The sequence below is a fragment of the Perognathus longimembris genome, chromosome 28 (assembly GCF_023159225.1).
Source record: "Perognathus longimembris pacificus isolate PPM17 chromosome 28, ASM2315922v1, whole genome shotgun sequence".
NCBI classification, from domain to species: Eukaryota; Metazoa; Chordata; class Mammalia; order Rodentia; family Heteromyidae; genus Perognathus; species Perognathus longimembris.
In genome coordinates this window covers 25198897-25210192 of record NC_063188.1, presented here as the reverse complement: position 1 = coordinate 25210192, position 11296 = coordinate 25198897, and the positions used below count along the sequence as shown (strand labels likewise).

At 45.4% G+C, this 11296-nt stretch overlaps 1 protein-coding gene across 1 annotated transcript in view; it reads left to right on the top strand.

Annotated features, from left to right (window-relative positions):
* Nucleotides 1-277: 277 nt before the first annotated feature.
* The window catches only part of Slc25a43 (solute carrier family 25 member 43), a 35264-nt gene continuing 24245 nt past the window's right edge, over nucleotides 278-11296 (top strand). Inside the window, exons 1-2 of the mRNA XM_048336726.1 lie at nucleotides 278-590; nucleotides 8367-8608. Of these exons, the coding sequence (XP_048192683.1) occupies nucleotides 316-590; nucleotides 8367-8608 (517 nt within the window). The 5' untranslated portion in view covers nucleotides 278-315. The remainder of the gene's footprint in view (nucleotides 591-8366; nucleotides 8609-11296) is intronic.

The following is an 11296-nucleotide window of genomic DNA, read 5'->3' as shown; positions in this document are numbered from 1 at the left end:
TCTGGATCCTTGGGAACCGCCTAGCTAGCTAGGCCTGGGGGTGGTGGGGTGGGAGGGGGCATTCTTCAGGGCAGGTGGAAGATCGAGCCTCACCCTTGGAAGGCCAAAGAGACTTTCCCTGAACCAGGCCTCAGACCCCTGGATGTCTTCCTAGACCCGCCCTTGGCCCAGGCGCGGGGCGGGCGTGAACTGGGCTCGGAGTTGCTCCTGCAGGTCCGGCCCACAACGGGCGGGGCCTGGCCCAACCCTCCGCCGGTAGCCGGCGAGCGGCAGGGCTCGGGCCGCGCACTCGCCCGGGCCCCTGGCCGGGCCACGATGGCTACGTGGAGGCGGGACAACCGACTGACGGGCAGCCAGCGGCTGCTGTGCGCGGGGCTGGCAGGGGCGCTGAGCCTCACCCTCACCGCGCCCCTGGAGCTGGCCACTGTGCTGGCCCAGGTCAGCGTCTGGCGAGGCCACGCCTATGCCCCGTGGGCCACCGCGCGTCTCGTGTGGCAAGCCGAGGGGCTCCGGGCCTTGTGGAAGGGGAACGCGGTCGCCTGCCTGCGCCTCGTCCCCTGCAGCACCGTGCAACTCGCCGCCTACCGCAAGTAAGGGTCGGCGGGAGGGGCCAAGGGGTCTTGTCATGACACACCATCCCCTCTTCCGGATCACATGAGGGGAAGGGGGTCTTCTCAGAGCCACACGTGAGATACACACACACGCGCACACACACACACACACACACACACCGAGTGGCAAGTGCAAAGCTTTCTGCATGCTCCTGGTGGCATCTTGAGGCTCTGGGGATTGGACCCTGGGGAGAAAGTGAAAGGCAAAATGGAGATGTTGGGGACTGGAAGAAGGAAGTCTCTAGAGAGTTGACTACTGACCTTCTATTTGCACCATCCAAAAACTGGGGATTTTTTCCCTTTGGCTAGCTTAGGAGATACCCTGCTGAAGGTGTGTCTCCATGACCAGTGGCCCCAAAACAAGTGGTCAGCAGAGGAATGGGGACCAGTCACATTGCCTCAGGCAATGTACCCTCAAACCCAGCCGCACAAAACTTGCCTGGTATGGTCTGACAGAGGCTGTGGCATGGAGCTATCTCCTGAGCCTAATGTTTCCTTCCATCCTTAGCTGCCCACTGGCCTTATTTTATTCTCTGACCCCCCCCCCAACACACACACATCAACAGCTGTTCCTTAAGAAAATACCTAAACATGGCAAATAGCTGATGAGTATGAAAGCTTTTGGGGACCCAGAGACATTTGCACTGCTGCTGGGAAAGAAAGCCTTAGGAAAAAAAGAAAACGTAGCTGGGTGCCTGTGGCTCAGGCCTCTAATCCTAGCTACTAAGGACGCTAAGATCGGAGGATCATAGTTCAAGGACAAGCAAACAGATCTGTAACAATCATCTCCAATTAACCAGGAAAAAGCAAAAAACAAGCCAACTTGGAAGTCTGGCCTTGAGCTTGAGATATGACTCAGAGATCAGACTGCCTGTCTAGCATGGGACAAGACTAGAATTGAAACCCTACTACCACTAAGAAAAGAAAAAAAACGTTTAGCTAGATGCCTGTGGGTCATGCCTGTAATACTAGCTACTCTGGGGCCTGAAATCTAGAGGAGTTAAGTTTCAAATCATCCTGGGCAGAAAAGTCCAAGAGATTCCAATTAATCAGCAAAATGCCAGGCTGGATACATGGCTTAAGTGGTGGAACATCAGCCATGGGCAAAAAAGTCAAGCAAAACACCCTGTGTTCAAGCCCCAATACAAAATAATAGTAATCATCATAATAATAAATAGTAATTAATAATAATAATGAAAAGGCTGGATGTGGCTCTGAGGGAGAACTGGTCACCACTATGTCTTTTTTTTTTAAGTGCAGGGGCTGAAACCCAGGGCTTCAAGAATGCTAAGCAAGGATTTTGCATTAACCCTGTCACTTAGGAGGACAGAACTTTCAAAGCTCACCTGGCAGGTGAGAAGCCAAAATCCTCTGGGAGAATTTTCTTGTTTTGCTCTTTGGATACAATCATGGTTGGTAGGATCGTGTAGCATTTCTATCAATGCTCTCTTCCTTTCCCACTCCCCCTACCCTTCAGCAAGATCTGTCCTGAAGTCTGCAAATCATTCTCTTCTACAATTATTCACTTTTTTTTTTATCAGGACCGGGGTTTGAACTCAGGGCCTCATGATTGCCAGGTAGGCACTGTACCACTCAAATCATAACTCTACCCCTTTTTGTTTTAGTTATTTTTCAGATAGGGTCTTGAACTTTTGCCCAGACAGATGTCAGACCATGATCCTCCTACCTCTGCCTCCTGAGTAGCTGGGATTTGGGGGCATATGCCACACCATACACAGCCCCTTCTGAGTTTTAGCAACTCAGTTTCTCCCTATTTCACCCTCTTCCACAAAGTGGTTTGCTAATCTTCCTTTGGACAAGAGAGAATGTTTAACAAGGAGCAGGGGCCACTATGGCTTTTTCATCAACGGCCTCCTGTATTTACATCATTTGATGTTTCCTCCTTCTGCCTGTGACCTTCAGAGTTCCATAGGGCAGGAAATGTTATGCCCATTTCACACATGTAGAATTGGGCTCAGCCTGATCTACCACTCATCAATGACACAGCTCAGTACCATCACATGGCTTTCTGACTCAAGATCTTGTGCTGATTTTGTGATCTCAGGCCACCTTTCACTCTGCATTCATTTGATGTTAATATAGTTCATGAAGTACCATGTGCATGATGCCAGGGACAGTACAAAGATGAATGTGTCACAGTCCCTCTGCCCCAGAGTAATAGAAGAATAAGAACAGTGTACTTATTCCATAACTAAAACACATACAGTGGCATGTGATTGCCATGGATAAAGTGTCATAGAAATGTATGCTTCAAAGCCAGTGCTGGTGGCTCACACCTGTAATCCTAGCTACTCAGGAGACTGAGATCTGAGGATCACAGTTTAAAGCCAGCCTGGGCAGGAAAGTCTGTGAGACTTTTAGTTCCAATTAACCACCAGAAAACCAGAACTGGCACTGTGGCTCAAAGTGGTAGAGTGCTAGTGTTGAGTGAAAATGCTCAGGGACAGTGCCTAGGCCCTGAATTCAAGCCCTATGATGAACAAAAAAAAGTATACTTCAGCCAATCACCAGTGGATCACCCCTATAATTTTAGCTACTCTGGAGACTGAGATATGAGGATTGAAGTTCAGAAAGTACATTAGTCTCTTATTTCCAATTTACCACAAAAAGCTGCAAGTTGAGCTGTGCTTCAAGCAGTACAGTCCTAGCGATGAGCACAAAAGCTTAAAGACAGGGCCCAGGCCCAGAGTTCAAGCCCCATTACTGGCAAAAATAAAAAGAAAGCAAGAAAGAAATAATATACCTCAGGTGGGAGAGGGGAAGAAAATATGTAAAGATTCACAAGGGAAGAAAACAAACATCTGAGTTGGCTTTGGGGGAAAAAAGCAGTAGTCTGTTGGACAAAAATGGTGAGATAGTTCAATGTCAACAAAGATGGAGGAAGAAAGGCATGCAGCAAGACTGGAAATGCAAGCCAGAAAAGGCAGGGCCCAATAAGATCTTGGAGGATTGGATTAAGGATTTTAATTTTGGCTTGGTATTCAAAGGCGGCTGTGGGAAACTTTCAGGCAGAGGAGAAGGCAGTCCTGTGATTAAAATGTTTCACAGGGAAGGATTGTCATATGATGGCAGAGAGAAGGTAGAGTGCTGGTGGCCGGACTAGTTAGGAACCTGTAGCGTTAGTGCACCTGGCAGCCATAGGCACCTGAAATGGGTTGGTGCCAGTGAGAAAAGAGGATCTTACTTGGGTTTTTTGAAAGAAAAATACTGTAGAGTCTAGTTTTAAAATCATCATTTATGTGAAAATCTTTTCTAAACATAGTTTAGTATGCTTACTTTTTTGTCAGTCATAGGGCTTGAACTCAGGGCTTGGGTACTGTCTGAAAGAGCCACAGCTCCACTTCCGGTTATCTGGTGTTCAATTGGAGATAAGAGTCTCCCGGACTTTCCTGCCCGGGCTGGCTTTGAACCATAATCCTCAGCTCTCATCCCCCTGAGTAGCTAGGATTACAGGTGTGAGCCACCAGCACCTGGCAATATTTTGGTTTTTTACACAATTATTTTCTTCCTGAAAACCGCATGTATTTTGGTGAATGATGAGGAATAGTGAGACAGAAAGGCATAGTGGGTAATTAATTATGAGGCTACTCTTCCTACTTAAAGATGATACCTTTGAGGGCTGGGAATGTGGCTTAGTGGTAGAGTGCTTGCCTAGCAATGCATGAAGCCCTGGGTTCAATTCCTCAGTACCACATAAACAGAAAAAGCTGGAAGCAGTGCTGTGGCTCAAGTGGTAGAGCACTAGCTTTGAGCACAGAGAGGCTCAGGGACAGAGCCCAGGCCCTGAGTTCAAGCCTCAGGACTGGCAAAAAAAAAAAAAAAAAAAGATGGTCCGTCTTTAGACTGATACATTTCCACTCTCTTCTGACCATGTATATGGTCAAAACAGGTGGTGGGGAGTAAGAGGACTTTCTAGTCATGGGTTGGAAGAAGTGTAACCAGGTAGCAAGTCCACAGATTAGACTGGTTAAAGCCCTTGTCCACAGAATGCAGTGACAGAGGTAGAACCTGAATCTGGGTCTAGGGCCCTGTCCATCAGTGTACTGCTGAAATGTCTGCTCACATGGATTTATGATTGAAACAAACCACTTGGGGTTCTTGTCAGAAGCAAATAAGAGCTGCCTCAATGGATGGCATTCAAATGCATCAGATCCTTCTCCCAACTTCAGTCCACCGTTTTTTGGTTTTTGGGTGTTTTGTTTTGTTTTGTTTTGTTTTGTTTTGTCTATTCAGTCATTGAGGCTGTGCATTGTTGAGGACCAACACCATTTCCTCATTGCATAACCACTCAGTGAGCTTGTTTGGCTGCATTGGCTGCTAGCCTATCCTAGGCTGACATGTTAGCAGTTCTAATCACGTGTTTCCAGGGTGTGGAGAATCTGTGCTGGCTGAAAGGAAGGATTTACTGCAGTTCACTAGATCATCCAGTCTTGATAGAAAAAGCTTCAGTGCCTGTATGAGGGGGTGGAAGGAAGGGCAGAAACATGAACGCAGCTGCCCTAGCCAATCAGACAAGAGTTTAAGGAGTAGGGACCTGTTTGACATCACTGGTGGCCTGTCAGGGTTGCCTAAGCTAACTGCAACCCTGAGGGAAGATGGGAAGATCAGGGCTCTGATGCCTGTATCCCATGGTAGGAGTCTGAGAAGAAAAGTCTTTCTATTCTTCTCTTTAATTTTGTATATTTGATAGTAAGACTACTTCATAAGTCAGACTGATAAAAGATAGTGTTTCCCTATGTAGTTCAAATCATTCAGGGTACCAGGGGTTTATTTCCCCATAGTTGTCTCTATTAGTCATCGCCTCATCAGGACTGTTGAAATCTCTTTTATGATCTGTACTGTCAGCTAGCACTATCTGGCACATTATAGATGTTTAATAAATAGGTAAAGAGCTAACCAGTGTCCTAGAAGTAGCCTGTGGGGTGGGGAATAAGGCTGGGAAAAAAGAAAGCCGGAGCTTCTGCATTTCAGGTTCCTATGATTAGATGGGTGTGCCACTACCTGTCTCCCCTGCACCTCCCACTTCACTGACCAGTAGAGAGAAGAGAAGAGGTATTTGGGCAGTAACACTAAGTAAATGATACATTCGTGAATGCTAACTTTAGGAACAGAGTCTGGGGTTTGAACTCAGAGCTTCCTGTTTACCAGGCAGGCTTTCTGCCCCCAGCCTTGAATGCCAGCTTTCATTGCCTGTATCTTTATCTTTCTTTTTTATTGTTGGGAAGATGGATGCTAGGGATCAAAACCAGAGCCCTTCTGAGCCACACCTATAACTTCTTACTTGTATCTTTAAAAGAGCTACTTAAACGCATATGATTATTTCATTTGACCATAAAGGCAGGTTGGCAAAATGAAGTCAAGACTGCTACACCTTGAAAGAGAGGTGCTGGGGCTGGGAACACGGCCTAGTTAGTGGTAGAGTGCTCACCTCGTATACATGAAGCCCTAGGTTCAATTCCTCAGCACCACATATATAGAAAAAGCCAGAAGTGGCGCTGTGGCTCAAGTGGTAGAGTGCTAGCCTTGAGCAAAACAACAACAACAACAACAACAACAACAACAAAGCTAGAGACAGTGCTCAGGCCCTGAGTTCAAGCCCCAGGACTGGCAAAAAAAAAAAAGAGGTGCTGTGTGTGCGTGTGCGTGTGCGTGTGCGTGTGCGTGTGCGTGTGTGTGTGTGTGTGTGTGTGTGTGTGTGTGTGTGTGTGTGTGTCCTGGGACTTGACTCAGGGTCTGGGCACGGTCCTTTCACTTTTTTTGCTCAAGGTTAGCCCCATACCACTTGAGTACAGCTCCACTTCCATTGGTTATTTGGAGATAAGAGTCTCACTGGTTTTCCTGCCCTGGCTGACTTCAAACCACAGTCTACAGATCCCAGCCTCCTAAGTAGCTAGGATTATAGGCATGAGCCACTGGAACCCAACTTCCTACCTGACTTCCTTAAATGTAAAACAGTATGTATAAAGCTGTTCTCTTCATCCTCATTCACATTCCCTCTCCCCTTTGCCAAAGATATATATATATATTCACATGGATCTATATGTCTATCTGTCTTTGGATCATATATTGTTTTCTGGATATTTCAATACTGAATAGGTAGTTATCCAATTGGCTGAAACCAATACATTTTTTAAGCTCAATTCTTAGGATGTTCAAACTAATTACTTCAAGAAATAGCATTCCTTTTAAGTTTCAACAGGTCTAAAAAGGTACATCTCAATGTGATATTTGTAAGTGCTTTTGTGCATTTCCAGCCTACAGACACGTTAGGCTAGAAACGCAGATGTGCAAATAAAAAAGGGAAGCACTAGTTATTACCGATGAGGGAAAGTACAGAGTCTATGTTTCTTTGGGTCTGGCTCACTTCACTTAGTATGATTTTTTCCTAGTCTTTCCATTTCCTTACAATTGGAGCAATGTCATTCTTTCTGATAGAAGCATAGAATTCCACTGTGTATATATACCACATTTTCTTGATCTATTCATCTACTAAGGGGCATCTAAGTTGGTTCCATATTTTAGCTATGGTATGCTGCAATGAACATGGTTGTGCTGGTAGATTTAGTATGGCCTTGTTTGTGATCTTTTGGGTAGATGCCCAGAAGTGGGGTTGCTGGGTCATAGGGGAGCTCTATGTTTAGCCTTTTGAGGAACCTCCATACTGCCTCCCATACTGGTTGAACAAGTTTACACTCCCACCAACAATGTAGTATTTTTCCCTCTTGGCCACATCCCCAGTATCTGTTATTAGTTTTCTTGATAATGGTCATTCTTACTGTGGTGAAGCGGAATTTCAGTGTTGTTTTGATTTGCCATAATAGCTCAGTGATTATGTACATATGATCATATGAGATGATGCTAAGCAAAATAAACTACAAGATATAGAAACAAGTGGTTTTTTATTGTTGCTATTTTTAATGTATTATTTGAAATTATTTCTTTTTTCTTGTGTTTTTCTTAGCCCCTGTTATCACTGTATTTGATTTTGGTACCCTGGGTATTGTATATACATTTATCTGAATTAGGGAAGGGAAAGGGAACATCAAAATGGTAAAACAAAGGGCGAACCAATACAACAGTAATATTTACAAGACAATAACTTGCAAATTAACTGTATACCTTGGGAGGGAAGGGATTGGGGAGGAGGGAAGGAGGGAGAAAAATGAGGGAGGAGGTAACAAGTTTGACAAGAAATGTACTCACTGCCTTATGTATGTAACTGTAACCCCTCTGTACATCATCTTGACAATAAAATTAAATTTTAAAAATTATTTAAAATATATAAATTTTAACAATTAAAAACAGAAAGCACGCCAGGCGCTGGTGGCTTATGCCTGTTATTCTAGCTACTCGGAAGGCTGACGTGTGAGGATCACATTTTTAAGGCAGCCCGGGCACAGGAACATCTGTAAGACTCTTTTATTTTTTTTGGTTAGTCATGGGTCTTAAACTCAAGGCGCTGTCCCTGAGCTCTCTTGCTCAAGGCTAGCACTCTACCACTTTGAGACACAACTCTACTTCCAGTTCTTGAGTGGGTAATTGGAGATAGTCTCACAGAAACTCTCTTATAGCTAACATGCATACCAACATCGGAGTAGCTAAATGTATTCATTCATTCTAATATAATACTATAAGTTCCCTTGGTAGAACCCGTGTACACGCTGGAAAGAATTTGTAGTGTAGAACACTTGCACAACCCCTAGCTGATGACTTTGGGCTTCCTTTCTCCCCCAGGTTTGTTGTGCTGTTCACAGATGACCTGGGCCACATTTCCCAGTGGAGCTCCACCGTGGCAGGGAGTCTGGCAGGCATGGTGTCCACCATCGTGATGTATCCTACAGATCTCATCAAAACCCGCTTGATCGTGCAGAACATGCTGGAACCATCTTACAGGGGGCTTGTCCATGCTTTTACTACTATTTATCGACAGGAAGGGTTCCTAGCCCTTTATCGAGGGGTTTCCCTGGCTGTTTTAGGTAAGGTGATTCACATTTGGGGGGGGGGCTGCTTCTTGTGTACCAGATATTTTGTTCATGCAAGCTTCCTTTTTATTTCACTTTTTAGTTTTGGGGCTTGGGGTTTGTTTGGGGTTTTTTACTTTTTTTTGACACAGAGTCTTGCTATATAGTCTCCTGAGTATTGAGATTACAGGGGTATGTAAGCATACCTAGCAATTTTTAGTGTTTTGTTTCTCAGTACTGGGAATTGAACTCTGAGCCTTGCAGCCAGATAAGTGTTTCGCTGCTTAAGCCACATCCCCAGTCCATTTTTCTTTAGTTATTTTTCCCGATCCTGTCTTGTGCTTTTTACTCAGGCTGGCCTTAGACTGGGCATCTACCTATCTATACCTCTCATACGACTCTCATATGCCACCATACCCATCTTGTTTGTTAAATTGGGCATCTGAATATTTTGCCAGGGCTCACCTCAAACTTCAGACCTCCTAATCTCTGCCTCCTGCACAGCTGAGATTAAAGGCACATACTACCATACTCATCCCCTTATTTCTTTGTGGCAATACTGTGGTTTGAATTTAGAGGCTCACACTTGATAGGCAGGCACTGCACCACCCTTGCCACACTGCCCTCTCTCAGCTTTCTGTTTTAATGATTTTTCAAATAACGTATTACATTTTATACCTGGGGCTAGCCTCATACCACAGTCCTCTTACCTATACCTCTCAGGTACTTGGACTCACACTCATGTACCACTTCATCTGTCTTGTTTGTGGAGATGAAATCTTACTTTTGGCTCAAGCTGCTCTAACACATGATTCTTTTGATATCTACCTCCCAATAGTTTGATTTTAATTGACATATAATTGTACATATTGATGGGGTACCATGTTTTGGTGCCAATCCTGGGACAAACTCAGGGCTTGGGTACTGTCCCTGAGCTTTCTTACTCAAGGCTAGCTCTCTACCACTTGAGCCACAGCACAATCTGGCTTTTGTGGTTCTTAATTGGAGGTAAGAATCTTTCCTACCTGGGCCAGCTTTGAACCTTAATCCTCAGATCTCAGCCTCTTAGGATTACAAGCATGAGCCACCAGTACCCTGGCTATCATTTACTCTTTTGATGTATGTATTTATTGTGCAATATTCAAATTATGCTACTTAGCATACCCATTACCTCAGACATTTATCATTTCTTTGTGGTGAGAACACTCAAACAAAACCTCTGTTCTTTTTTTTTTCAGAGCTCAGGACCGAACTCAAGGCCTTGCACTTGCTATGCAAGTGCTCTTCCACTGAGCTAAGTCCCCAACCCCTCATAAAACCTCTGTTCTATGCAAGGCCTTGGGTTTGAGCTTTAGTACCACTACATCAAAAAGAACAGGATAAACTTCTCTTGGAGCTATTTTGAAATATAGAATGTTTTGTTGTCAACCATCGTGGCCATGCTTTGTGATAGAATACCAGAGTCTTTTCCTCCTGACTAGAATTCAGTCACTTCTCTGAGGCCTCATTTGACAGACGAGGAAACTGATGCTAAAGGGAGTCTAAAGGACTTGCCCAAGGCTCCCCACTCCAACTGCAAAGATCATTCTTTTAGCTACTGATCTACACCAGCTCATCATGGCACTACCCCTGCTACTGCATCCCCTACCTTCCTACTTCATAGGCACACACATGACCCTAGCTGATGTCCTTATTAGTCACAAACCTGTTCTTCCTCCTGTGACCTGTAGTGAATGAGGCCACTTCTTTTCACCCAAGAGGCCCAGTCAGAAGAAAACCTCCTTCTCTCCCAATCCCATTTCAGTTACCAGGTCCTTGTCCCTTTGACCTCTTTTCATGTTCAAGCCTGTCCCTTCATGGCCATGTCTTCATTCAGCATCTTCCCTACCCATTCTTAGAGAGTCAGACCTTCCTGGAGACTCAGGCTCCAGTTTCTGCCAGCCTCAGGTCTCTCCGCCCCAGTGTGCTGTGTGTGTCACCAGGCCACGTGATCTTTCCACATGCACCATCCTCCTTCAGAGCCTCAGTGCATCCCTGAGGCATTCTAGATCTTTCAGACCTGGCCCCTGCCAACCTGTCCTGCTTCGTCACATCCTATACCTCATTGCCACCTGCATTTCTAGTCCAGATATGCAGAAAAACTTGTTTCTTGTACATGCCAGTCCCTCTCTCTGGATTGCCTTTCTACTGTCTCCATGTCTGATGAACTCCTACTCATCCTTCAAGACCCAGATCAAAAGGTCTTTCTTAGGGCTGGGGATATAGCCTAGTGGCAAGAGTGCCTGCCTCGGATACACGAGGCCCTAGGTTCGATTCCCCAGCACCACATATACAGAAAACGGCCAGAAGCGGCGCTGTGGCTCAAGTGGCGGAGTGCTAGCCTTGAGCGGGAAGAAGCCAGGGACAGTGCTCAGGCCCAGAGTCCAAGGCCCAGAGTCCAAGGCCCAGGACTGGCCAAAAAAAAAAAAAAAAAAGGTCTTTCTTAGCTACTTAGGAGCCTGAGATCTAAGCATTAAAGTCAAAGACAATCCGGGGGGAAAAAAAAGTCTCCATGAGACTTATCTCCAATGAACCACTCAAAAACCAGAAGTGGCTCTGTGGCTCAAAGTGGTAAAGTGCTAGCCTTGAGCAAAAGGCTCAGGGACAGCGCCCAGGCCCTGAGTTCAAGCCCCATGGCTGACTTTTTTTTAAAGTTCTTTCTTC